The sequence below is a fragment of the Filicampus tigris genome, chromosome 1 (genome assembly GCF_054856515.1).
Source record: "Filicampus tigris isolate MCC_2025a chromosome 1, RoL_Ftig_1.0, whole genome shotgun sequence".
NCBI lineage: Eukaryota > Metazoa > Chordata > Actinopteri > Syngnathiformes > Syngnathidae > Filicampus > Filicampus tigris.
Genome location: NC_141217.1, coordinates 41,243,436 through 41,271,207, shown reverse-complemented (window position 1 = coordinate 41,271,207; position 27,772 = coordinate 41,243,436). Strand labels below are relative to the sequence as shown.

General features: G+C 50.7%; 2 protein-coding genes across 3 annotated transcripts; one reads left to right on the top strand and one right to left on the bottom strand.

Annotated features, from left to right (window-relative positions):
- Positions 1 to 205: 205 nt before the first annotated feature.
- stat1a (signal transducer and activator of transcription 1a) lies at positions 206 to 11,945 on the top strand. Its single transcript, XM_086041943.1, has 24 exons — positions 206 to 344; positions 3,238 to 3,373; positions 3,508 to 3,652; positions 4,593 to 4,688; positions 4,757 to 4,840; positions 4,938 to 5,016; positions 5,101 to 5,192; positions 5,374 to 5,525; positions 6,199 to 6,357; positions 6,455 to 6,547; positions 6,643 to 6,702; positions 6,786 to 6,806; positions 6,894 to 6,984; positions 8,012 to 8,053; positions 8,157 to 8,246; positions 8,370 to 8,468; positions 8,549 to 8,684; positions 8,774 to 8,829; positions 8,919 to 9,016; positions 9,434 to 9,573; positions 9,642 to 9,830; positions 9,954 to 10,029; positions 10,110 to 10,203; positions 10,289 to 11,945. The coding sequence occupies exons 2-24, from the start codon at positions 3,246 to 3,248 to the stop codon at positions 10,316 to 10,318; spliced, it is 2,250 nt and encodes a 749-aa protein (XP_085898069.1). The 5' UTR covers positions 206 to 344; positions 3,238 to 3,245; the 3' UTR covers positions 10,319 to 11,945.
- A 1,342-nt stretch (positions 11,946 to 13,287) lies between these two features.
- glsa (glutaminase a) lies at positions 13,288 to 26,101 on the bottom strand. 2 transcript variants are annotated; one of them, XM_086041968.1, is made up of 19 exons: positions 26,067 to 26,101; positions 25,721 to 25,996; positions 23,150 to 23,246; positions 22,521 to 22,639; positions 20,583 to 20,712; positions 20,429 to 20,508; positions 19,500 to 19,663; positions 18,638 to 18,696; positions 18,310 to 18,342; positions 18,048 to 18,106; positions 17,906 to 17,972; positions 17,504 to 17,554; positions 17,254 to 17,430; positions 15,839 to 15,970; positions 15,508 to 15,600; positions 15,276 to 15,337; positions 15,109 to 15,185; positions 14,983 to 15,046; positions 13,288 to 14,466 (listed from the first exon to the last, which is right to left on the bottom strand). In XM_086041968.1, the coding sequence occupies exons 2-19, from the start codon at positions 25,948 to 25,950 to the stop codon at positions 14,319 to 14,321; spliced, it is 1,842 nt and encodes a 613-aa protein (XP_085898094.1). In that variant the 5' UTR covers positions 25,951 to 25,996; positions 26,067 to 26,101; the 3' UTR covers positions 13,288 to 14,318. The 2 variants fall into 2 exon arrangements, with proteins under 2 accessions (XP_085898094.1, XP_085898084.1); XM_086041958.1 differs by lacking the exon at positions 26,067 to 26,101 and having other exon boundaries at positions 23,150 to 23,240.
- Positions 26,102 to 27,772: the final 1,671 nt, after the last annotated feature.

Below are 27,772 nucleotides of genomic sequence, written 5' to 3'. Positions count from 1 at the left end.
CAATTGCTAGACCAAAAAAACACAAGATCAGAGCTCACGTGTTGAGTCTTGGTCTCGCGCTGTAACAAGACATTTGACATGTAATTAACTACGTACTCTTGCCATTATAGGGGCGCTTCCTTAATGACAGAACAGCCACTCTTGAGCAATTTGATTGGCTGTCCAAAAAAATGGGCGGACCACTGTCATACAATCTTGGCGGCGATTGGTTACTTCCAGTGTCCCAGGCAAACTGACAATATTTTGCCCGAACAAGGAACAAGAAGCAAGCCACCAGGAAGCTGAACACAACGATCTCTTCTGTCTCAATTTCTTGACTTCTTATTTCCACCTAATTATAAACGGTAAGTTTCAATATTTGGAATGTTGTACATATACGAGTGCTGAATCTAGTAGTACAAGTGAGCAGCGCAATAAAATAACGTGTGTTTTGCTTTAAATTTACCCCAAAAACTGGGACTCATTATTATGTTAGTCATCAAATACTGTAGTTACTATCATGATAATCTATGTTACGTGGAATATCTGATTGACGCATGTCACCTTGTCAGAAGTAACGAAGAAACACATCCTGTGCTTAAGTAGGTGGATTTTTACCACGACGAATTCCCTCCCTCCGTTTTAATGCCATCCATCCATTATCGATAGCGCTTCACCTCACAAGGGTCGCGGGGCGTGCTGGAGCCTATCCCAGCTGTCTTTGGGCAGTAGGCGGGGGGGGGGGGGGGGACACCCAGAATTGGTTGCCAGCCAATCGCAGGGCACACAAAGACAAACATCCGCACTCACAATCACACCTAGGGGCAATTTAGAGAGTCCAATCAACTTACCATGCATGTTTTTGGAATGTGGGAGGAAACCGGAGTACCCGCAGAAAACCCACGCAGGCAGGCGCGAGGAGAACATGCAAACTCCACACAGGGAGGCCGGGGCCGCCGGGATCGAACCCACGACCTCTGAACTGTGAGGCGGACGTGCTAACCAGTCGGCCACCGTGCCGCCCCGTTTTAATGCGATTCCGTAATCTGTCTGTCTACATCTGTAAACCTTCTACGCTTTCCTTACGACACGTTTTTTTTTTTTTTTACTTCGACAAGTTACTTGTTCAACCTTCTCGCATGACGACAAATGTACAGTGACAAAGTTAGCGCCGGTTGACAATATGATTGAATGAGAGCAATTATTTTCCAAAGAGGCCACATGAGAAAATAAAGCATTCATTTGTTTGTTTTAATAGGCTGCTTCTTTTTATATTTGGGCTATATATTGTTGTGCTGTAATTAAACAGCCTTTTTAGAGCTATACATGTTTAAAGTGGGTTTTCTGCGGGTACTCCGGTGTCCTCCCACATTCCAAAAACATGCACGGTAAGTTGATTGGACTCTCTAAATTGCCCCTAGGTGTGATTGTGAGTGCGGCTGTTTGTTTGTCTCTGTGTGCCCTGCGATTGGCTGGCAACCAATTCAGGGTGTCGGCCGCCTACTGCCCGAAGACAGCTGGGATAGGCTCCAGCACGCCCCGCGACCCTTGTGGGGAGAAGCGCTATCGATAATGGATGGATGTATAAAGTGTGGTGACATTTTCAGCACCAACCGCCAATTTAGCCTTCCCGGTTGAGAAGACAGATTTAGACAGACAGGCAGATGGATGAAAAGCACCCCGTATTTTGTTTTATTTTGACTTGGACGCTAACTTGGAAGCTGCAATGGCCAGTGAGGGAGTGTGGATGGGCCAGGACAGATCATCCAACGGGATAGAAACCGAATCAAACAGAGACAAGACAGCAGGAATAATGGAGGGCCATGAATCTGGGAGCATTCAAGAAAAACAGATATGGAGAATACAATACAATACAATTGTATTTGTATAGCGCATTTCACAACAGCTGGAGCTGTAACAAATCACTTTACATACAAACAACAAAATAGCCATAATACAACACGTGAAATCAATAAATCAACATCAAACGCTATATACAACAGACACCGGAAAAGAGCCGAAAATTTGAGGACTCGGGGCGAAGCCGAGTTTCCGCGGAAACAAAGCGAGGTGGCCCGAGTTGGTCTTCTGCTGTTAAAATGTATAATTGAGAGAGCATTGTCCATTTTGACGTTTTCCTTTAACAGATCATCGCTATAATACTCACATCCAATATTAGTATTTGTATAGAAATGGCTATCAGGATCTAAGATTATTTTCAGGATCAAAAGTTTCATGTTCAACATATTCAGAAGTTCTTCAATGTATTTCTTCTGTATGTGGATTTGCCATTTCTTTGGTGTTCGATTTATTGCACGGACCTGATGTTCAAATAGTCACTCAGCGTTGGCTTTGTTAATGCTGGACATGTTGCCGCTGTATTGGCGTGCTAGTACGAGGCTGAATTCTAAGTTTATCGTAAAGTAGATGGTCAATCTCTCCTCTGTCGCGCGCTGCTTTCATTTTTGGGATCAATTCCTTTCTTTTTTGCCGAATGGCTTCCGTAAAGTCCTCATTTATACATATATATTGGAGCCCTTTAAGTTCTTTGCTTTTTGTAAAACCCTTGTTTTTTATCTTTGTGTTTTTCAAATTTGACAACAATAGGCCTGGGCCTCATCCTTCCCGGTTGTAGTTTCCCTGTACGCTGTGCTCGCTCCACCTCGATTATTTTTTCCTGCAGCTGAAGTTTTTCCTTCAAAAGTTGTCTTATTTTTTCTTTTGCGTCTGACCATGTCCCTCCTGTTGTTTCCTCCACTCCATCTATGACCAAGTTGTTGCATATCTTTGCAGTGCTCCATTTGTTTAGTTTGACTTACTTTAATGTCCTCAACTTCCTTCTGCGTAAACTGTAAACTGGCTACCGCATCTCACGCATGCGCAGACGCTACTTTAATGCTCAGCGGCGCCGTCTTTCCTTGCGGTGTAGTTTCCAGCGCGACGTGCCGACAGTCGGCCCGACGCCCCGGTGGGGGTGGGGGTGGGGGGGGAAGCGTCGCTCGCGGTTGGCCAACGTCGGTTGCTCTATCGAAGCCTTTGCACAAGTATCGAGACTTGTAGCTAGATTTACCACATGTGCATGTTGACCAGGCATAACACAATGAAATTGCTGAACCGTATTTCCCAAAACTTGATTTTGAGGTAGGGTTCGATCCTTCCAAGTATGAAGAGTTGCTTGTTACAAATCCCAATTGTTTTTTTAAGCACATTCCGATCCGACGTTTCAAGGCTGGAATGTTGAATTTCCCCATCGGCTAGGACTGGAGATGGCGCAGTGGAACCAGCTTCAGATGCTGGACTCCAAGTACCTGGAGCAGGTGGACCTGCTCTACGACGACTCCTTCCCCATGGACATCAGAGATTACCTGAGCAAGTGGCTCGAGAGCATCGACTGGTGAGATGAGTGGGACGGAGAGAAAACCGTCACGAGTTGAATGCCGACAAACAATGCAAATTGTTGTGAATTGCACGTTGACTTCATGCGCTGCGCTGCGCTGCGCTGCGTTGCGTGTGCGTGGGCATCCTCAGGGACTTGGTGGCAGGTCAAGAATCGCTAGCGATCGTCCGCTTTCATGACCTCCTGGCCCAGCTGGATGACCAGCACAGCCGCTTTGCTCTGGACAACAACTTCCTGCAGCAACACAACTGCCGCAAGATCAAGAGGAACCTGCAGGTCAGACTGCGCTGGCCTCCCCCCGCCACACTGGTTGTTCAAGTCTTTGTCGGTAATTAAGCTTGCCGCTCAAATCGTTCCTTCGTTGTCTGCGATTACAAAGTCGCTCCTCTTGATTTCGTTCCACTTTACATTGAAATGAGAGCGGCGCTACGAGCAATATCCAAGGTGAGAAAAACAAAGAATGCGGTCATTAAGATGGCCAAGACGAGAGACGTCGAGAGGTACGACAAAAACGTGCGGCCCGACTTAACGTTTGCCCGACTGCAGCTTATCCTTCCGCTTGAAAGTCAATTCAATTTCAATTCCTTGATTTGAAGGGACTGCGCAAGTTGATGAAGGTCATAAACAAATCCGGACGTAAACAAGGCAGATTACAGCCATCAGCTGATTTCCATCTGTTGTCCCCAGGCAGATGTTCCCTCAAGTAAAAATGGAAAAACACGATCAAAAACGCACGATCACGATAAGCATAACCGGGTGGTGAAAACAAATGCAAATACGTCGGTTAACAAGCGCAGTAGGTCCGTCCACGAGAAAGCAAATACGTCGGTTAACAAGCGCAGTAGGTCCGTCCACGAGAAAGCCGCCGCCGCCGCAACATATCGTCTATCGCAATAAAGTATATGCTTAACTTTGAGTCAACGAAAATGAACTATACCGACAGGTCCGAATAAATCACCTTTCATCCGACTAACGTAGGTGGTGTTTAAGTTGGCCGCCAGTGCCCTTTAAAGTCAGCATCCTGATATTTTAGGGCTTTGTAATATTACCACAGCTGAATGCATGATTTGTTTGGGGTCTCGCGTTCTTTAAACACGACATTTGCGTTTGCACGTGCCACGCGCTCTTGTTTAGTTTAGCATTTTCATGCTTTTCGGGCACTTCCTTGCAACGTGTCGGAGTGCCAATCCGATCGATTGATCCGCTCCTTTTCCAGGATCGCTTCCAGGACGACCCGGTGCACATGGCCTTGATCATTTCAAAGAACCTCAAGGATGAGCGCGTGATCCTTGCGTGCGCCAAGAACAGCATGGTAAAACTGCACTTTGCGCTTTGAAGGCAACCGCGGCAAGGACGGCTGATGTCATGTGACAATTGCAGGAAGGCGAGGGAACGGCGTCGGCCATGCTGGTGGAGAAACAGAAACTGGGCGGCAAAGTGAAGGAGATGCGCGACAGAGCTCAGGTGATGACATGACATGACATTGACCGCATTCCGCCTGCTCCGCTTCAGCTTTGACTTGGGGAACGTTCGCCACAGCCTTCACGGCTTTGTGTCTCAGGTGGCAGATCAAAGCATCAAGAATCTGGAAGATCAGCAGGACGAGTACGACTTCAAGTTCAACATGCTGAGGAACAGAGGTGGTGGCGGCGGCCGCCGACGAGGCTGAGGGACGTCGGGCTGGCGCGATTGGAGCTGACCTGAGCGCTGGTGTCTTTGCCCAGAGAACGAACTGAATGATATGATGCCCAAGGAGCTGGAGAGGGAGAAGTTGATCATCACCAGGATGTGCTTGGACCTGAAAGCTAAACGGCAGGTTGGTGCAGCAGCAGCGCCGGCAAATGTGAAACGGCACGCGCGCACAAACCCACCGCAAAAAAACTCTGCAGTCTGTTAAATGTTGGAGATTTCTCAACTCTGAAACGGAATACTTTGAGAAGCGTAAGATCCAAGCGGGACAGACAAAGCAAAGTCAACGGCCGCCTTTGCGTGATCAGGACGTGATGCAGCAGCTGTCGGAGCTCCTGAACGTGACGCAAGCGCTGCTGACGGACTTGATCTCCGAGGAGCTGCCCGAGTGGAAGCGGCGCCAGCAGATCGCCTGCATCGGCGGCCCGCCCAACGCCTGCCTGGATCAGCTGCAGAACTGGTGAGGGCCGGCGCCGCCTGCCTGCGCACGCTTGCCTACGCTTAGCGCTCGGATTCCTGCCGGGACTAAGCTCCCGACCCGGTTTTACCTGTGCGTCGGCGATATTCTCCGTTGTAATGAAACTGAAGTGTCTGTTCCAAATACAAAAATACGCCACAATTCCTTTCGTGGTTTTAATAGGACACAACGATATGGATTTCTTTGCGGCTGATGCCGATTGCACCTTTTGGCAGAATGAAATGGCCAACTGACTCCAAAGTATGTGTATTCATCAAATTGAGTCGTCGTTTTTTTGGGGGGGGGGTCCCTTTAAGGCTTATGCAAAGAACTGAACTGTTTTTCCGAAGTGTAATTAAGCCCAATTTTGCCTTTGCGACCTTGAACGAACCCTACCGAAAGATCACCATCAGCGGGATGCCCAATTTTGCCTTTGCGACCTTGAACGAACCCTACCGAAAAATCACCATCATACGGGTTGAAAAGCGCGTCGGTGAGCGCGGCTCTTTTTTTTCCCCAATTGACTGGAGCGGCGGCATATCTGAAGCTCAAATTTTACCCGAGGAGCCAAAGCAGGAAAATTGACCGAGCGATATGGCTGGCAAGTGGGAAAAGAAGTCACGTCCCGGTGGCGTCCGCAGAGAATTTGCTGGCAGCGAGTCCCGGTCTCCCGCAGGTTCACCACGACCGCCGAGGCCCTTCAGCAGTTTCGCCAGCATCTCAAGAAGCTGCAGGAGCTGGAGCAGAAGTTCACCTACGAAAGCGACCCCATCACCCTGAAGAAAGACTTCCTGGAGGTGCGAGCCCTGGAGCTGCTCAAGAGCCTGCTCTCCAAGTAACGTCCGCCCGTCCCGCCCGCTCGTCCGTCCCTGCCTCCCTCCGTTGTGCTGGTGACGACGCACGGTGCACGGTGTTGTTTTGTGTGTGAGCAGCGCTTTGGTTGTGGAGCGCCAGCCCTGCATGCCCACCCACCCTCAGAGGCCACTGGTGCTGAAAACCGCCATTCAGTTCACCGTCAAACTGCGGTAAGGAAAAGCAAGCCTCCCGCCAACGAGACCTACTGTCGGGGCTGTGATGGCGGCAAAGTGCCATTTTCGTGCCATCCGCTTTGTGTCCGCAGGTTCCTGGTGAAGCTGCCCGAGTTTAACTATCAGCTCAAAGTCAAGGCGCTGTTCGACAAGTACGAGCTCACGCCGCCGCCGCCGCCGCCCGCCCATAATTTGGAAGAACTTGCCGTCGATGTGCCGTCTTGACCTTTTTCAGGGATGTGAGCGACAAGAAGGGGTTGGTCTTCTCACACTCGACACGTGCAGTAAGTCAAATCGGTTGGTCAGGCTGAATGGCGGCCAGAGATGCGCGTGTGTCTCGCAGGTTCCGTCGCTTCAACATCTTGGGGACCAACACCAAAGTCATGAACATGGAGGAGTCAAACGGCAGCCTGGCAGCAGAGTTCAGACATCTGGCAAGTTGGCAGATCTTTCATTTCGCTCTTGAATTGCTCACAGGAGAAATCCACACTCGCGTTTGGGGACCTTTGGCTTTTTCGTCTTCGCTTGTTGCTGTTGTCCAACAAAGAGCCCAACTTCTGAAATTCACAACACGCGAACGGACCCGCCCGCCGACCGACCGATACGTTCCCGATTGACTTGCTGTCGGTCCTTGTCATCATGCTGTTCGCATTTTCTTTCCAAAATGAAAAAGGAGCATGGCGCGGATGTTAAATAGACTGATTTAAAACCGGTTGATATTAGCGTTTGGAAAAAAAACCAAAAAACAATTGGTCAAATCTCTCCTTTTTTTTCTTTTACTCATTTGAACACATTCAAACATCCCCGCCCCCAAAGACAAAAAAAAGAAAAATCTGTGCTTTTTCTGTTCCAAAGTGAAATACTAAAGGCGTTTTGCAAAACTGTCAAATGTTGTGGCTGTAATGCATGCCTTAGAAGTTATTCTATTCGTGACATCTATTTTGAAAACGATGGGAACTTTATTCCGCCAAACATCTGCATCGGCAACCCATATCAGTCTGCCTCTGATATTGACATGGCCAGACCAAGAGGAACCTACCCAGCAGTGAGCAATTCGACAAGACTTGAAACAGGAAGTGGCCACCCAGAAGCAAAAAGTTTGAAGGTTGAGTGTCTCAGAATGTCGCCAGCAGGTCACAAAAGACAAACCAAGCGTCACACAAAGACATGCGAGCGGACGACCTTGTCCTTGGAAATGTTTGTGCACGGAACGGCCGCTGTGATCGTGGCCGTTCGGCTCTTTGCTAGAGAACGGAAAGTTCGTCGACTCAAAACGTGCATTCCTTCCAAAGTTGAGAAAAGAAGTTCACCCGGAAAGGTCGTAGCGCCGTTGAGGTTCACCCTAAACGTTCGCAAGAAAGTCTGACCTCGCCAGCTTCACCCGAGTAGTGTTTTTGCAGGGAATGCACTTCTTTGGAAGTCCACTAAAATGTTTTGTTTTGTTCTTTTGCCCTCACTCAGCAATTGAAAGAGCAGAAAGTGACGGGAAACCGAAACAGTGAGGTAAGACGCTTCGGTGCGTTTAAGGTTTTTCTCTCTGGGCTCGGGCGGGCGGGCGGACGGTTGCCAAATACACGGACGGACCCGGGTGCGCCGCTGTGTCTAGGGTCCGCTGATCGTCACAAAGGAGCTTCACTCTCTGAGCTTTGAGTCGGAGCTGCAGCTCAGCCAGTCCGGAACCAAGATCAAGCTGGAGGTGGGTGCGGCTGCGGCTGCGGCTGCGGCTGCGGCTGCGGCTGCGGCTGCGGCTGCGGCTGCGGCTGCGGCCGCGGCCGCGGCCCAAGCAAACGTCTGACGCTCGGCCGCGTGTGCGCGTCAGGCGCTGTCTCTGCCCGTGGTGGTCATCTCCAACGTGTGCCAGCTGCCCAGCGGCTGGGCCTCCATCCTGTGGTACAACATGCTGACCAACGAGCCCAAGGTGAGCGCGTGGCCACGCCGGGCAATCCGGGTTCGCCTCTGGAGCTTACGCCGGACTCCGCTCGCGGTCTCCCTTCCCAGAACCTGGAGTTCTTCCTGTCTCCCCCGGCAGCCAAGTGGTCCGAGCTCTCCGAGGTTCTGGGCTGGCAGTTCTCCTCCGTCACCAAGCGGGGCCTGAGCCAGGAGCAGCTCAACATGCTGGCCGACAAGCTGCTGGGTCAGACGACTTGCGGCGGCGCCCGACCCGGCGCGGACTCGTGCCCGACGCTGCTCACGTGCCCGCGATGCGTGACTCTCTCTCCGCAGGTCCCAAAGCTCAGAGGAACCCGGACGGGCTGATTCCCTGGAACAAGTTCTGCAAGGTGACACACGGAAGGAATGGCACAGTGACAGCACTTACTGGCGCTGCGAAAAGATGCGCACCGCTAAGCGAAACTTTGCTCGCGCGCAGCCACAAAACGCCAACGAGAAAGCCTGTCCCTTCTGGTTGTGGATCGAAGGCATCCTGGATCTGATCAAGAGACACTTGCTTTTCCTCTGGAACGACGGGTGAGTCCCGACTTGTTTGCAGGCCACCTGGCGCGTGCTCTCGCTCACTCCATGGGAGGCCGTGTCGGCCGGTGGCAGCGGAGCCAAGGCGAAACGCCGCTGTGCTGAGACAGAAGGCGGAAGGGGCGGGAAGGGGCGGGAAGGGGCGGGAAGGAGCTGGAAGGGGCTGGAAGGAGCTGGAAGGAGCTGGAAGGAGCGGGAAGGGGCGGGAAGGGGCGGGAAGGGGCGGGAAGGGGCGTGAGCGCCATTCTCAAGCGGCTCAGCTTGGCTCCGAAGATCCCGTAGACGCGCTTCCCTTCCATTCGAATTGACAGCCGCGAATACCGATCGATCTCACGTTCAAATCCACGATGGGCTTTGGTATGGGCGCGCCCCACCACCACTTGTGTTACTCCCATGGGCGGTGTGTCCGTGCAGCTTCATCATGGGCTTCATCAGCAAGGAGCGCGAAAAGGCCCTGCTGAGCGACAAGTGCCCCGGCACCTTCTTGCTGCGCTTCAGCGAAAGCAGCAAAGAAGGCGCCATCACCTTCACCTGGATCGAGCACGACATGCACAGTGAGCGGCGTCTTGGCTGGCGTGACTCCACCCGGCGCGCTGGCTCCATTTTCTTTTCCCGCCCGCAGACAAGCCCATCTTCCACTCGGTGGAGCCGTACACAAAGAGGGACCTGACTGCCGTCTCGCTGCCCGACATCATCCGCACGTACAAGGTGATGGCCACCGACGACATCCCCGACAACCCGCTGCGCTTCCTCTACCCCGACATCCCAAAAGACACCGCCTTCAAGAAGTACTATGCCAAAAACTCCGAAGGTAAGGCGCGTCTTCTTCGCTTGGTGCCACGAGGGCAAGCGAGCCCGCCGGCGCAGCGCTCTAGCACTTCTAGTCCTTACGCCGGTCGCTATGGTGCGTGATTGGCGTCCAACCGGCATCCAGCTCCGGAGCCCATGGACATGGAGAACGCGGGGAAGAGCGGCTACATGAAGACCGAGCTCATATCCGTCTCGGAAGTGTAAGCGGCCTTTTCGGGCGGCGGCGCCGAGCCCGGCCCGGCCCGGACCTCCGGTTGACCTTGGCTTCCGGCTTTCGCAGGCATCCGGCCCGACTGCAAGAGAAAATGATGCCCGTATCGCCCGACGTCTACAGATACTTGGAGCAGTCGGTCAGTCGCTCGGATCTCGATGCGGTGAGACGCGACCGACGGCCTTGAGTTGAGCCACCCGGGAAACCTCAGCAAACACCGTCCGTCTTCTTTGCGTCTTTCTTCCCAGATGATGGTCGACTTTCAGGATCAAAACTGAGCTGCGGGGAACCTTTTGGCTTCTGGACGTCACCAGACACAAGACGCCGCCTAATTGCGTGTAATTACAGTACACAATCTCGGTGCAGAGAATGGAGAAAATGTGACGTGAACTCGTGCGGCTGACTTGCTGCGGTGACCCCCCCCCCCCCCCCCCCCAAGTCGCAACAACTGTCAAACATGTACAAATTAATGGACTATAAGCAAAGCATCGTGACCATACAATTTATTCTTCATTGTAATAATAATAATAATAATAGCGCGCCTGACTTTGGTGCAGGCGGCATGTTTTCGCATGTCCCACACAGTGACTATGTGAACGTGAGTGCGTCAAGCGGAGACATGCGGAGGGGCAGGCGCCCAAAGAGAGCTCCCCAGTTCACATGCCGGGCGAGCCCCCGCATTTGCGTTGCCAACCGGGCCGCTCTCCCTCGCACCGATTGGTTGCTTTCAAGTCAAAAGCAAAGAGGAGGAAATTGAAATCAATGCAAACAAAAGAAGCAAAGACAAGCAAGATCAATGAATTTGAAATCCCAGATGCTGCCCAGGGAGAGCCGCGGCTGCATGAATTCAAGAGCCCGCCTCGGTTGCTGCCTAAATGTCTTATGTGCCTGTTGGACATGGAATGACACAGGAAATGGAAAGGAGTCCATGGTTGAGTGACAACATTTGGAATAATTGGGGGGGAAATCTGAAAGGATAATGAGAACGTGCAAAGTAACACATGATGAAATGTTACAACAGGAGAAAAGTCAAACATGACAAATTGGAAGGCTATCGTCCAAATGAAAAGGTTTTGGTGGATTTTTCCTCGTCCTAAATCCAATTCAAACGCGATTGCACTTCATGCGCCTCAGTGGCGGTAACTCGTGTAAGGAATAAAAACTTGATCATCAAGTGTCAAATAGGGCTGCACGATATTGGAAAAGCATGCGCTATCGATATTATTGGGATATTGAGCGTGAAGAAATGACCTCTTTATGATCTGATGAAAGAAGTCATTTCTTTCATGCTGCAAAATAAGGATGCTCAATGTGCTCTCAGCTCATTTATTGCAGTCGGGGGTCAGCGACCCACGGCTCTTTCATCCTTCCTTATGTTGCGGCTCCTGTGGCTCGGGACAATAGAAGAGTCCAATTGAAGTGTATGTTCTTTGTCTGGAAAAACGTGCGTCATGTCTTCTTATCAATGACCTTTTTGGCCACTTTCACATGTGGCCGTAGATGGGATCGGATTTCTTTGCACCGGGACGGCAGCCCGAGCGGCCAGGTCGCACTTTTATCACGTAATATGAGCGCTTACGCACAAAAATTGGATTTGGATTTCAAAAAAAGACAGCGGCTTCCAGTCGGCCCTGATTTGCAGACGCTGTGCGCAAAGGTTCAGGAGCAGAAGTCCCATTAACCAGGTGGTCCAATTCATTTTCAGGCACTTATTTTATTTTCATTGTTCCGTGAAAGAGTGCTCCTTTTTCCATTCTATTTTTAAATTCAGGCCTTTTGGTTTACGAGTTGGGTCATTTAAGTTCAGCTTTTTAATTCGTTTGAAAGAGACCTTCAACTCTGCACTTTTCTTTGGTAAGAATTCAAAATGTGTTCATTTAGTAAATAAAATGTAATTTTCTGATACATAGTTGGACTGCATGGATTTCATATGCAACACACTATTTTACAAGCGTAAAAGTATATTTTATTTCTTTTCCGTAGAAACTGGGTCAAAATGGCTCTTTTAAGGGTTGCCCACCCCTGCGGCCTGGGTGATGACCAACTATTGGGTGGCAATGCACATTTTAAAGGGAAGTCAACGCAAACATGTTTTTTCCAAGAATATGTCCTATCCAAGCCCACTAGTTGAAACAGGGCATTCGGAGAAATATTGCGTTTGTGGAATAGAAGTTAAGTAGCAAAATGCACTCGTTTTTAGCCATCTCCGGGGGCGGCCGTTTTGTCTTCTGTCGACTGAAAATGACATCACAACTACTCACGACGACCGATGGCGGCTCAGATTTAGAAAAAGGCTCAGCCGTGATTGCTCGTCGTGAGCAGTCGTGATGTCATTTTCAGTCGACAGAAGACAAAATGGCCGCCCCCGGAGATGGCTTAAAAACGGGTGCATTTTGCTGCTTATTTAACAATCCACAAACGCAAAATCAATCAGAATGCTGTGTTTCAACTAGTGGGCTTGGATAGAACATATTCTTGAAAAAAATACGTTTGGGTTGACTTGTGCTTTAAGTCTGCATCTGACTGGTCAAATTCAGATAAAAGCATACAATTCCGGAAGAAAATTATTGCATGTCTTTGCGATCTACAGGCCATTATCACGATATCGATATCTTTTCAATTTATTGTGCAGCCCTACTGTCAAATTATTGAATAGTGAAATCATTTTTTTTTTAAACCGTTGCTTGATCACTGAATCCAATCTGAAGATGAACGGATGGAGGCCTCGTATAACAACCAATCGTAGCTCAGCTTCAGAAAACAGGTGAGCCGTGATCGGTCGTTACCTGAGCAGTTGCGATGTCATTGTCAGTCGACAGAAGGGACAAAATGGCCGCCCCCGGAGATGGCTAAACACGAGTGGATTAACTCTTAATCTACAAACGCAATATTTATCAGAATGCCTGTAGTGGGCTTGCATAGAACATATTCCTGAAAAAAATGTTTGGGTTGACTTCATCTTTTAAAAAAAAAAAAAAAAAAGTATGTTGGATTTCACATTGAAAAAAAATGTTGCAAACAGCAAGTCACTCGCATGATTTGTCAGACAGTCATGAAATTCAGAAAATACAAATTGTGTGACGTTATGAATTAGACGCAGTTTTGAAAAATGTGGCTTTTTGTAAGTGTATGTTGTAAATTGTTGAAGTGGAGCGCCATATTCAATCTCGCCTCAGGCAATTTCTACCAGCGCTTTTTTCCCTCAACAAATGAAGGAACGCCCAAATTAGAGAACTGCCAGTCAAAGTGTGTAGTATATATTTAATCTGTGAGAAGGTTTTCAGAATTCAATACATCCAGTCACAGCAGCAAAACCGATGGGAATCAGCTCAAGTCTATTCGACCTTCTGCTCTGCTAAATGTGTCAGTAAAATTGTAGTTATTGTGCTTGTACGTTGTCTGCGTCCTGATTTGAAACATCCAAAATACACATGCGACCGTGTTTTGAAGTTGTCCACTGAGCTCTTCAAATACGGCCGACACCTTCCTGAGTGGTTTGCACGAGCAAGTTTCCCAAACGCGTAATTTAGCAACATGTGCGACAATATGTCAAATTGTCACAACATTAAATACATATAAATTCAAAACAAAAAACAGCTTCAGCACAAAGTATCATTTGAAGTTGGAAAAGCTCAACTCGTCAGGAGTTGTACTGTCACTACGAAATTCTTGAACTTTGGCTCAGTCGACATCTTTACACCAAGTTTTTCCAGAATAAATAGTAAACAAGTCCAAATAAACACATATTTTGGGAAATGTAAACAGCAAAAAAACATTTTACAGTCATAATATTGGGAATGAATTCTTGGTCGAGTCTTAATCCGACACAATTGAACCAATTATATACACACACACTGACTTCCATGTTAAATAGACAATAAAAACACACACACACAAACACACAAAGCGAGTGTTAGGAGACGATACATTCCACCATGTGGCCTTGTTTAAAAACACTGAGGGTTAGTCCAAAACAAACTAGCTTAGCAGCTGCCACTCAATGAAGCCAGCATTCAGCTTTTGGCTGCTAACATCCTGCAAGACATGAATTAACCAAAGTAAAGATGCTAGAATATTACAGTAGTACTGCCACCTAAAACTACTTCAACATACACTGAAAGTACAACACCTGCCGCTAACAACAAGGACATGATCGAGAAGAGCTTTTCCTCAGGGGCTAACGCTCGCCGTCATTGCTGGCAGCGGCGTATCGGTGCACTTGATGTGCGTTGTTGAGTGCAAGACGCTTTGCAGCGGCGATCGCCGCCTTTGGATATTTCACAGCATGCTATCCAGGTTCTGCTCCGCGTTCTCCTTTGTCGCCGGGCTCTCCGGCGGATTGTACAGGTTGTGATAATCGCGCAGGATGGTGACCACGTCGTGGTGGCCGAAGTGAACGGCCTCATCCATCGGCGTGTTGCCCCACCTGCAACGCGCAAGCGGTCACGCTCAGGAGGAGAGTCCACCGTCGGGCTGAAGTTGAGCGAGCGCGATCACGCCGCCGCCGCCGCCGGCGGCGCAGTGGTTGGCAAACGTGTTACAACCGAGTACCAGCGAAAAAGCACTTTGCTCTACGACTACGACCAGCGGGCAGGGCCAACGTTGATATCGCAAATGGATAGTATAAGCTAGTCGGAACAAAGGACCGTGTCGAAAAGGACGCGGAGCTTTTAGTCCCCAAAATACACTGACGCGGATATTTCAATACAAACTGCGGAGCGATAATGCAAGAACACTCATCATGGGCCCACATTATTTATCCTCCGCAAAGAACGACGACAATTACTGTAGTGTGCCTCACTGAGCAGCTGAGATGGGTGAACGTGAAACCAAATATGCCATGTAACTAAAGGTGCCTTCAATACAGGAGTGGACGAGTACTTTGATCGTGGAGGAGTACTTTGATCGTGGATTTTGAAATGGACTGATCTGCGGCGGTTACCTGTCTCTGGGCACCGGGTTGACCTTACAGGCCTCAAGCAAAAAGCGAACCACCTCGGCGTGACCTGAAAGACAAACGTGGGAGACGTCATCGTCGCGCGGCTGCAAAACGTTGTCGGGGCGTCACCTTCGGCCGCGGCCACGTGCAGAGCCGCCCTGGAGTCGTAGTCCCTCTGCTCCATGTCCATGGAGGACAACGCAAACCTGCAGTGGCGAAACACAGACTGAGAGGGAAGCAATAGGCAGACGGAGGAGGAGGAGGAGCCAAATGCAACGCAGTTTGCCATGAGGTACCTCCGCAGGGCTGACACGTCTCCCGTGTAGGCAGCAAACAGCAGGTTGATCACAGACTTCACCTGAAAGAAGCCAAAGAGGCCGAGAGCAAAGGGATGGGATGGCAAGCGGAACGCGGGACGCGGGACGCGGAACGCGGGACGCGGAACGCGGAACGCGGAACCCGGAACGCGGAACGTGGAACCCGGAACCCGGCACAAGTTTGACAACTCTCGGACGCCTCGTCGCTCACCCTCTGGTCTCCTCCCTCCCGTCGAGGATCCAGTTTCTTTGCAAAGTGTCTCAGGTTATCATAGTTGTGGAAGTTGAAGAGGGAAACCAGGTCCTGCCACGAGAGCACACAACGGCACGTTGAGGACGGCCGCTCTCTGTTTTCACGACAGCGGCGGAAAAGTGATCATTGCGGAGGTGCGCGTGTCAACGTCATTTCGTGAGGAATCATCTTTACAAAATCGAATCCAATAAAGGGGGATCTCAAAGTTGTTTTTGTTTTTTTTTAAGGTGTCGGCCTGTCATGCCGCTGCTGCGAGAAACCGTTTGGAAGAGGGAAGGTGCAAGTTTACCGTGCAGAACTGGATGCCTCGCACGCTGTTGCCCAGCTTGTCGAGAGGAGGGGACCAACACATGACGCCCATGACGTTTGGAACCACCAGCAGGATGCCGCCGGCCACGCCCGATTTTGCCGGGAGGCCCACCTGCAACCGGTCGGAGAACAGGTGAGCTCAAGGCTGGGCTTGATGACAGTCCAGAGGATCAACACCTTCGGTTTGTTGTACGCCATTTGCCCCGGATCACCAACAACTTGTTTTATAAATCTTTGGTCAAACAACTCAATATTTCTCCCCGTACCAAGTCAAGTGTTCCAGTGGCAGCTTGAGGTACGGGAAAAATGGAGCTTCAAAGTAGCTTCATGGACCAGTTTTTGGGGTGGGGTTTTTTTTTTTTTTTTGGACTCCTCTAGATGGCACTGTTTGCTGAACCCGTTGAGGCCGGAAGCGCATTACCGGGTTTCCACCACTAGAGCTGGGAGCGCTGTTGGCTCTTTTTTCCTCTCGAGCCAGGAAAGCAGATACATCACTTTATTTTTTTTTAAAGCGGAAGTCAACCCAAGCATAATTTTTTCAAGAATATGTTCCCAGCAGGCCCACGAGTTGAAACACAGCATTCTGACTCATTTTGCGTTTGTGGAATAGAAGTTAAGTAGCAAAATGCACTTGTTTTTAGCCATCTCTGGGGGTGGCTATTTTGTCTTCTGTCGACCGAAAATGACAGCGCAACCGCTCGCCACGACCAATCGCGGCTGACCCGTTCTCTGAATCTGAGCCGCGATTGGTCGTCGTGAGCGGTTGCGATGTCATTTTCGGTCGACAGAAGGGAGAAAATGGCCGCCCCCGGAGATGGCTAAAAACCAGTGGATTAACACTTATTCCGCAAACGCAATATTGATCAGAATGCCCTGTTTCAACTAGTGGGCTTGCACAAAACCTATCCTTGAAAAAAATATGTTTGCGTTGACTTCCGCTCTCTTAGCCGATGAAACGCATCAGAACATGCACGTCGTACGACATCCCGGAATTTTTTCGGAACGGCACTCTATTGTGTTTTCATTAAAAACGGTGCTTCTCTTACATTTTTGGTAGAAACAGGAAAAAAAATGAATGAACCCTGGCCTGTGTGAAAGGCACGTCTGAGCTCTCAAATTCTTTTTGGAATTCTTTCCCTTTCTATCCGCCGCACATCAATTATTTTGTACGCGTTGAATTTCCAGGAAAACTTCAGGTGTTGGAGGGACGTTTGGCCAGGCGCTTTTGGCCTTCGTGGCTTAAGCGAGGGCAAGTTGAACAGAGAGTGACATCTAGAGGAGTGAAAAAAATACAACAACTGCTCCACGAAGCTCCATTTTCCCGCCACTAGCAAATGGTTTCATTTGATGCCCTCAGACAGCGGCCAACGATGCGAATGAGTTTGCGCAACTTACGTGGAAGGCAAACTGTCCGGAGAAATCATACATCCCGCATGAGTGCATGAGGCTGAGCGTGTCGCGCACCGCCTCCGGGCTCAGCACGCGCTCTCCCGTGATGGGACAGAAGCCGCCGTTGGCCAGGGTTGCCGCCATCACGCTGGCGCTCTCACAAGTCACCTCGATGGAGCACAACTGCCGGCAAAAACAATCACGCCGTCAGCGCCGCGCCGCGCCAGAGTCCAGTCGCCGCACGATCGTCCTTCACCTGGAAGTAGAAGTCCAAGATGGACGTCATGTCTGTTCCTTCGGGAAAACACTGCAAGGACACCCCCAAAATAATGAGCCACACACGGACACAAATCTGTACCTTTTTCTTCTCTCACCACATCCCTCAGCGCAATATTTGTGGCGCGGCGGCTTTGAGAGTAAGGGGCAACATTTCATAAAGGCGATGTGTAAATGGGCAGCCGGCGACATTGTTGCCAAACGCGTACGAGGGGGAGAATGCAAAGGCTTGGACCAATTGCAACTTGATGAGGTGGACGTGATTAGCCAATGACATGCCAGTTGCAACAATCGAGACAGGAGGCCGTCCGGTTAGGGGGCCCGATGCAACCGATGTCGGCGCGCGACCGGCCTCCCGGCGAGGGGCTCTGAGAGATCTGACCTTCTTTTCCTTCAGGTAGTAGCCGATGGCAAAGTTTCGGTCTCCGGACTCGCGCTCCGACTGGAACCTGGCACACGGACAGCACGGGTGACTTTCACCTTCACGCCAGTCGCAGATGCAGGCCCGGCCGGGTTGAACTCACGTGGCGTTGCTGAAGCCCACGTACTCGTTTCCCGCCAGTTTGTTCATGAAGTTCATCACCTGCAAAGTCATCAGGAAGCGCAAAGCAGAGTACTGGGGTACCTAATCATTTGGGGGCGGGGCTGTTGTTGCGAGGCAAAATTTGAGGGAAAAAAAAAAAAGGGACAACTCGTTCCGTTTGCTGGACGTGCAAGCGTTGGACTCCTTTTGGAAAAAGTGGTCGTCAAAGATGTAAGGCAGCAAGCGTAGGCGTCGATACTCACGTAATCAAACTTCTCGGCATTGCTGGCTCCTTGCTGTAACACACGTGGAACACATTCACCCTTTCGCTCCATCTCCTCATACGAGCACAACGTCAAAACGATCGGGTAGTTTTTGTATTGTGCAGCAGGGGGCACTCTTGAGCGAGTAATTGATGGTGACCTGATGGTTTGTCAACGTGCGCACGCACCGTCACGGGTTGCGCTGCTTTCCACCAAATCCCCTCTCGGCAAGCAAGATTATCGCCTTAATCTGCACTAATCCGACGTGTACGAAAAGTGGCCAAACTCACTGCTTTGAATAAAGATGAGCTCCATTCGCTGGCGTTACCTTGATGAGAGACGTGCAGACGATGGCGCCGGCGTTCACCATGGGGTTGTGCGGTTTGTCTGCGGCACGCAGATGGCATCGCAGGTCACGTGGCAGACACCAGTCGGCCGCAGGAGACCAAAGTAAACAGAAAAATACTGATGGACCAGCGCTGACTTTGAAGCCGCAACTTTTCATTCTCTGGCTTTTCACTCCGCATGAGACCGTCTTTGCTCTTCATTCGTTTTACTGTATGGCTGACTTTGGCTCCGCTTTGTTGTCTTCAAGTGCTTTAGAAATAATATCGGAGTAAGTAGTTTTTGGAACTGATAGCACATATTGTCCTAGTGAAATTGCAAAATTCTGGCCATACAGTCAATAAAATAAATGTTTCTCTCTTCGAAATGTGTTGTCATTCCATGCTATTTAATTGCATTACTGTGTCAGGATGTGTGCTTGTGACTCGATTTTTTTTTTTTTTTTTTTAATTTGTGCTCATTACTTCCAAAACTGGGAATGGAAATTTCCCGGAAACGCTCCTGAAATGTAATCTGGTCCGACTCCGCCCATTCTGCTCGGACACAAACCATCCGTTGCGTCTGTTGTCTATCGCGCTTCAGCTCATGAGGTGTGCGGGTGAGTTTGGGGCCATCCGGACTGTTGGCCGCTCAATGGCAGGGCACAAACAGACAAACTAGCGAGCGCGCACCGGCGGACAATGTTGCATTTTGGGTCAACCTACCATGCTTGCTTTTGGAATGAGGGCGGCCTACCCGCAGAAAAGCGCTCTCGCGCGGGAGGAACATACAAAGTCCGCAAGGGATGCGAGGCGGATGCGCTCGGCGCCCAAGCGCCCTTCGGAGCCGGCGGCGCGCTTCCTCACCATCCTCGTTCAAGAAGAGCTTGTTGAAGCGCAGGCCGCTGGGCTCCTTGCCAATGAAGCGGTGCACGTACTCGGTGCCGTGGTCGTGAACGGCGATGGCGTATTTCAGCGGCTTCACGCACGACTGCAGGCAAAAGGGCACCTTGGTGTCACCGACGGTGTGCCTGCGACAAAGACGCAGCCCGTGAGCGCGGCGAGCGCCCGGCGCGAGCTTCGGCCTCGTCCGGTCGGGCGGAGTACGGCGCTGTGCCATGACGCGCCAGGCAGCGGCGCGCCGGGCCGACGATGGCCGAGAGCATCCTTTGACGGATCGTCGCTGCCCTGTGGAAAACACCCATGTCCCTTTTTCTCCATTTTGGATTTCCACGTTGATGGCGCTTCTGCATTACGGACATCGTATGAATAGCAACATTTTTAAAAATGCCCAAATGAGACATGGGTGTTTTTCACACGACAGCCATGTGATGTTGCTGTGTCCTTTTTGTTGTTCGACAGTTTCTCATGAATTACCGTAACGTTGCCATGAGCTCATCTTTTGTGTTTCACTTTTGGAGAATGACATGGTTTAGTTGGAAAGGTCGAAATCTCTGATTTGTTCTTTCTGTGTCAATTTAACAGCAAACGTCAACTTGAAGCAAGCGCATCGCATTCGGAGAACCGCGATGCTAAAATGAAGCGGTATCGGTCAAAGCTCTCCCATTCGTTGACAGTCAGATTGAGAACAGTTGCTCAGAAATACTTTCAAAAGTGAAAAGGTGAAATATGTTTAAAGAGCGCGGCAGAGGCAGGCAGGCACGCCCGGCCATGCACGCCCGGCCATGCGCCCCCCCCCCCCCCCCCCCCCCCCCCATAAGTCTTCTCCATGACGTCTTCTTTCTCGTCTATTTTGAGCGGGCGGGTGCGCAATGTTCGGCAAAGTGAAATTGTACCTCTGGCCGTCGACGGTGCACAAGGAGACGGCCCACAAGTCCGGGCTGAAGCGAGCAAGCTGCGGGATGTAGTCGGCCACCTGCGGGAGCATTTCTTTGTTGACAAATGAGCGCGGCGGGCCGGCGCCAGTCCCGCGTCGGCGCGGCCGCTCACCTGCCCACCGGACATCTTCTTGGCATTGTCGTACAGCTCGTTCATGTGGCGGCAAAACGGTTGGAAGTCCGGGATGACAAATTTCTTCCGAAAGGCTTGAGTGAGCAGCACAATGTTGCTCTGCACGCATCTGCACACCAAAGACAACATGACGCATTCAAGTGGGCATATTTTCATCCCCCTCGCTGCACTCGCTTCGTAAACATGTCCGCGACTCGCTTTTGTTAAACGTGCGCTCGAGAATTGACGGGCCGCTTGACGCTTTGGAGATTTGCCTGTGATGTCCCGCGCCAACGAGCCTTCGCTAAGCCCGCCTCCTCGACCTCGACTCGGCCGACGCAAAGTAACGCTTTCATCGCGACGATGACTGCGGCCGGCGCTCGGCTCTGGCTACTCGCTGAGACAAAAAGCAAAAGCAAACGGTCGAGAACGGCGCCATATCTTCTCCGGTTCACATCCAGGCCACCAAATGCGACTCTCGGGCCGCATTGTCAAAGAAGCGGCGTTGTTTCTCAGCCGCAAGCCGTTTCTGACACTGCAGACAAAACGAGGCCGTGGTGCGGAGGCAAAGCGTCTCTGGGCTAGCTGGGATTTGGATCTCGGCTATCTCTCTGGCATGGCTCGCCGTAATCCCGCTGGCGTGGGATCCCTGCGGGGGAAACGTGCGGCGCTCCGGCGGCTGCTCACGTGACGGCCGCACGAGGCTAAGCTCCGGAAATAAGCCCGGCAAGACGACGCAGAGGATCGCGGTCATGAGCCGTCATCGTGCCCTGCCTCAGGTCAGGCCGCCGACATCGTCTGTCTGTCTGTCTGTCTGTCTGTCGCTCGCTCATCATCATCATCGGCGGCGGCGTACTTTACACGCGACCCGCTTTGCCTTGTGCACAGGATGCAAAGTTAAAGCGCAGGAATTGGGAACACTTCAAAAGCGGGCTGGATTTGTACAAAAAGCAATCAGACTGCTGGATGGAAGCAAAAAACAGACACATACACATATACACATATATTTATATTAGGGGTGGGCGATCTGGCAAAAATATCATATCACGATTTTTAAAAAAATAAAATCACAATTTTAATCATGATTCTTTTTGACCTCGTTTTTTTTAAGACTCATTTGCACATTTCTGACCATTTCCTCATGTTAAACATCAAACATATTTCAAATGCGTATAAAACTCTAAAAGAAAAAAAAAATGACATGTTAAGTCAGCTAAGCTTTCTGAACAGGTTTTAATTTGAAAAGTGACAACTTTGATCAAAATGAACGTGTGAACGTAAACATAAAAGGTAACATAACGTAAAGATAAAAACACAGCTGGTAACGCAGGTCGAGTACTTCGAAGAGACTTTTAAAGCCCTCGTCTTCCACTGTTTTAATGGAATCGTGTCTTCAGCAAGGTCATAAGTCACTGCCTCGGTTACTTCTTTACACCGCTTGCTTGTTTTTTTCAAGTGCAGTGCCTTTGTTAAATGGCTGCGCTAGCTCGGAGCTAGCGGCCGCCTCCGGCTAACCCGCGTCTGATCTCCGTTCGCTTTGGCTGTCGGCGGGGAGCGTCGCGTACGCGTCGCTGTGCGTGCTGTGATTGGTTGGTCGGGTACGCGTCAGCGGCTTTGCGCCGCCATAGCGCTAAACTGGATAGAAAGTGCCCTGTAGGCCGTCTTTTGGCTTTATGAGATCGTCAACGCGTTAAAGTCCTTGACGATGGAATATCGTCATATCGCCCACCCCTAGTTAGGTTTGATTCTAAATGTTTGCCGTCAATGTTATACATTAATGGCCACATTATGCCGCCGCCCCTGTGTGACCTCTGTGATCTTTGCTACTGTAACAATGAAAATTTCCCCACTGTGGGATCAATAAAGGCATTCTTATCTTATCTTAGTGTACGCACGCACCAACAACAGTTTGTCAGTTGTGGCAATTTCAAAACCTACTTCTTGAACGTGTGTCTATCCAGGGCCCCATCCGGGGTTGTTTTCATGGTCATCTTCAGCATCTCCATACATTCTTTCAGTCGGGGGTCTCCCGTGCGAAGGCCCGTGGCTTTGAGAGCCTGTGGAGGGAGGAGCGGATGGTGGGCTGAATAATTCATCAAGAGTACGTGGAAAAAAAAGAACGCCGAGCACTTTGCTCTGTTAATGCTCGGGTTGCAAAAATCAGCGAGGAGTATAGCTGTGGAATTTCGCCCAAGTGACACAAAGGTGAACATTTTGCTTTGTCGTGGGAAGACATCCGTGCAAAATGACACCATAACGAAAAAGCAGGTCATTTCAGCATATTTGCAGTGGAACTTTATCAATGTTCATTATTTCATTGAAGAAGAAAAACAGGGAATGTTGACAGAGCTGCCCCCACTTCAATCGATGCCATGAAAAGAGTGCCGCGGCTCAACCTTGTCAGGCGTGACCTCCGCGTTGGGGCTCGCGCCTTTCCGGTCTCCTCAAACCCTGCTCGCATGGGATCAGCCCCCCAACATTCAATCTGGCGAATTCCTGGATCGTTCCCGTCAAGGCCCGTGGAAATCTTCCCGGCTTGGGGAAAAAAAGCCTTGTTCAGGACTCACCGTGGTGAATTTGTGTGCTGGGATCTTCTCTTGGCCTTCGGCGATGGTGTAGAAGAGCAGGTCCTCCAGGCTGGGTAGAATACCCGCCTTCCTTCTCCTGCAGCAGACGCACGCACAGGTGAGACCACACTCAAACTCGCCGCGTCAACATCTCGCAAGTTGAGTTGGGCGCTTGCATGTTAGCGCTAGACTACCAGCCAGGGAGCGCCGCGGCGTTGCGCGGCGGCGTCGCGCGGCTTGCCGATCGATCACAAGCGGAGTCCGCGCCGGCCGGGCCGGGACGTTGGAAGGTCAAATCGAAATCGTCAACGTTCCCACAGAGATGAGCGAACGCCCTCGGCTGCGGACCTGGCTGGTACTCGCAGCGGCAAGGCCGGTTAGTGAGGTCGGGCGGAGGGTGGGGGGCGGGCGGGGGGGATCGTTGGTTCGCTGCTCCGATTCCAATCAAATCAACGTCCGATTGGTATTCGCGCAACGCCGCCCGCTCGACGGGACGCCGGAGCGCATGATGGGAGACGGGAGCAAAGCGGCTCCCAATTGGGACACTTTTTTTCCTTGTGGAGCGCAGACGGTCACGAAGGAGGAATACGGACGACCGACTGCACGGAGGCGGAGGAGACGGACGGACAAGGTCAAGGTCAGCCAAGCGGCTTCTGGAAGTTTACGGGGTGGGGCGGGGGCGGGCTCGGGGGCGGGCTTGGGGGCGTGCCGCTACCTCTACTGATGGCAAACGTCAAAGTCAAGTCAAAAGATACTTACAAAGCAAAGCAAGCAGATCAACAGAAGGAAGAGAATGTGCAGAGGAAATATCGGTGAACTGGTGGCAATGCAACAGGCACAATTGACAGAAATCTTGCTCGCGTCAAGTGCGTACGCTACTGCGGACATTGTTTAGGCCACCGCCAGTTTTGCCGTTGCCGCTTTCTTTTTGTCGGCTACCGCCGCAGAAAGTGAAAGGCCGGCCGGGCCCTGCCAGCAGAAGCGGGCAAAAACAGGCGCTCGACCTCGGGATGCTCCATGATGGAAAAAAAAAAAATAGGAAGGCCGATTATTTTGGTCATCATTGAAATCAATTCTTTTTGGGCTGCAAAACAAGAAAATCTCAAATGTGCAACGACAAATACATTTCGTCAAAACACTCTAATTATGGAAGTTCCTTTTGGAGGAAATGAAAGGCGTAAAATTAGTTATGATCACATTTTTCAAAGGTGCAAACGTATCAATTGGAGTATGCTTTTCCTTGAGTAAACAAACAAAGCGCGTCGGATACGAGCGTATATTAATAGGCGTTTTTTGCGATGACGCTTACGATTCGATGACTTGCACAGCCCGGCTCGAGCCGGGCTCGCCGACCTCTTCCACATTTCTCGCTAACCGAGACGGGCTGCGACCTTCGTAGGCGCTTGTGAAACATGTTCCAACGGCTTTGGACGATATGATCAATGACATCGATCGCTGCGCAAACAACGAGCACGTTCGTGATTTCTCACCATCGTTATCGACGCAACCGGGTGAGAAACACCGATATCAAGATGCGACGCTTGAAAGTCCATTTCCGCAAGCGCTTCCATTGTCAAATGGTCGCTTTGAGAAAATTCTTCAGTGGTCCCAAAGGGCCATCACTTGTGAGCTATTTTCAGAACAGGCCTGCGGGCTACTGGTGTGTGGCCACCAGGTTGTTCCGCGGACCTTTGTAGCGGCACCGGCCTTCTGTGAGCGGTCCTCCGCAAAGCAGAAAGGACAAACATTGATGGCGCCTGCCTACACAAGACTTTGGCACAGCCCGGGCGTCTGTGGACGGATGCGATTCAGCAATCTTCATTTCACACACCCACGACGCGCTCCAAGTGCACTCCCGTCCACGGAAAGGCACGCCGACACTAAATGCCTTCTTGTCTGTGTGCGGCAAGGCATCGCACGGCCCGGCTTCCTTAATGAGGCTCGCTGGAGGCGTTAGGCTTAAAGGTGGAGCGTCTGCAACATCTGGAAGAGGCAGACTTTTGCAGCTCGGCCGCTCGCAATCAAAGTCTCGTTCAACTGGATGAAAAACATTGAATGGACATACTTGTGCAATCGACAATTAGAAAGTGCTACTTTTCGGCCTAAAAAGACATTGCAAACATTTTTGTTGGATTTTTGGGGAGGCGGACGAAGGCCATTTTCGTGGGCAAAGATGATTGGAGTGACAGGTGTTTGGAATTCCGTTCGCAGAATGACGACCACCGTACTCAAATCAAGTACAGATAATTGGACTTCAGTGCAGACACCTGCCGATTGTACTTCAGCACACTAACTAAGTATTTGTACTTGGTTACTTTCAATCCAACTGTCTCAAAGCTGCTGTAGCGAACGACTGACTCTGGAAAGACTTCGAGAGGCCTTGCGAACAGCTGTGCTGCGCAGCGGGAAGTGTGAGCTCAGCTAACGAACGAACGAACACACCTTTGCCTTCGCCATGTACACCCAATCATACATGCACGATTCACATCGGGTGATATGCAATCGCGTTGCTTTGCTTTTTGTTCTGCAATGAAGCCGAGTGTGGCTGCAGGCTAGCATGGCGTAACTCACTTGTCCGTGGCAGAATCTTTGTTGGCCTCATTGTGTGCGTCTGCTTTGGAACAAAAGCGTCTGGCGGCGCGGCCGGCGGTGGCTGTGGCCGGAGAGCGGCTCCGGTAGGCGGCGGCGGCGGCGGCGGCGGCGGCGGCGGCGGCGGGAGCGAGCACTGCGCCTGCCAAATGCCGCTTCAGCTGCCTCTTGACGAGCTCCTTCAGCACCGCCGTTGGCCGTAAATGGAACATTGCAAGCCGGCGTCGACAAAGCCAAAAGCAGACAGAAGAGCGAGTCCTGCAACCGAATCAATGAGTGCGTGCGCAGGAAAAACACGAAGGAGTAATGGAGTAGGTGAGCAACGAACCGGCTCCCGGCGAACCGATGACGAGGTGTCGCGTCGTCACAACCTACTTAGAGAGACGCGGATTTTGATTGGTTGTTGCAAAATGCTCCCTTCTCAATTCGATTGGTCAGCTTCGCCGTCAATCATCTGAGCAGTTCTCATTACGGACAGTACAGTACGCGGCCCGTATTAAATATTTAATAGCTTCCATTTATTTCATCGATGACGCACAGAAGCGGATGAATATGTTGACCAATACAAGCTGAATATCTTGGGTATAATTATGACAGTAAATGGATTGCTTTTTCAACTCGTTCGGTGCCAGTCGACGTTTTCAGAGGCGGCCTCTTTTACCCTAACATTTGAAAAATATTTTAAAATATATAAATAAGTTCCTGGGATTGAAAGGCTGAACTGTGAAAAGAAAGACAGATCAATATCTATCTGGCAGGGAATGAGTTACAAAAATAGTGATTGATTAACTCATTCAATCCCAAAGACATACGGTATTTATATGTCAAGACATACAGTTATTGTCCTCGGCACCGAATGAGTTAATACATGCACCAATGCTGGTCCACAAGGCTGTGATAAAGTAGTGTCGTTGATGTTGCCATAGCGGGAGAGCTACTGTATTTTGCTCGTGCGCAACACGCGATCCTCAACTGACCGAGGTTGCCGTTCCTCCATCTTCATCTCTGTAGACACAGCGCCACCTTCTGGTCAGTGACCAGTTGCTATTTTTGAAGTGGGAATTCAAATAACCTCTGCCAAACGTGCATCCCCACAGCCACGTTATTTCTGGATGTCTATGAATCATCCGATATTGCTTTCGCACTAAATTTGGTACACTTGCCTTGACAGTCTGATTTTGTCCATGGAAATGCAGCTAGCAAAAGCTCCGCCAAAATGTGTGTATGGATTGAAACAACATGTTGCAAGTGGTGTTGCTCATTTTAGCGCCGTGGATATCAAACGCGTGATATGAAAATTGTCAAGAAAAGTGCCACTTTTCTCACCTCCCAAAGTTCATAATGGTGTAAAAAAAAAAAAATAAAAAAAATCCCCTCCACATGGAATCACATCGTTTCTCCACCCACACATTCTGCAAAGCTTTCAAAGTGAGGCTGATGGGTGCGCTCTGCAGATCCCGCCCACGTTGCTTAGTGGCTGGCTGCCGCCCACCACCGGCACCGCGGAGCCGCCCACTCCCAACCATTGCCACGGCAACCCATCGTCATCGTCACCATCATCGTCGTCGTCGTCATCATCATCTTCATCTTCAGTGACTTGAGCCAGCGAGGGGAGGGGAGGGGAGGGGAGGGGAGGGCAGGGCAGGGGAGGGGTGGGGTGCCCGTGCAGAACAGGGCTGCCACTGAACAGCAGCGGGCGTGGGCGTTCATGAGCTGAGCGATTCTCCAGAGAAGGTCTGCGTGTGCGTGTGCGTGTGCGTGTGCGCGTGCGCGCGCGCGCGAGCCTCTGCGCACGCGCCTGTGCGCACGCGCGCGTAAACGATGGGAACTATGTGAAGAGAACCTGCGTCAGAGTGAGTCAACAGCGCATTTCACAATGTCTCGATGTGACGCGAATGCAAATAGCCGACGCGGGGATTCGACCGCAAGCAGCAGAGTGATCACTTTGAGTGGGGTCAAGATGCTCCGAAGTGTGTCACGGCTGGACTTGTGGTGTCAAACTCACTCACGTTCAGGGCTCACATACAGCCTGAG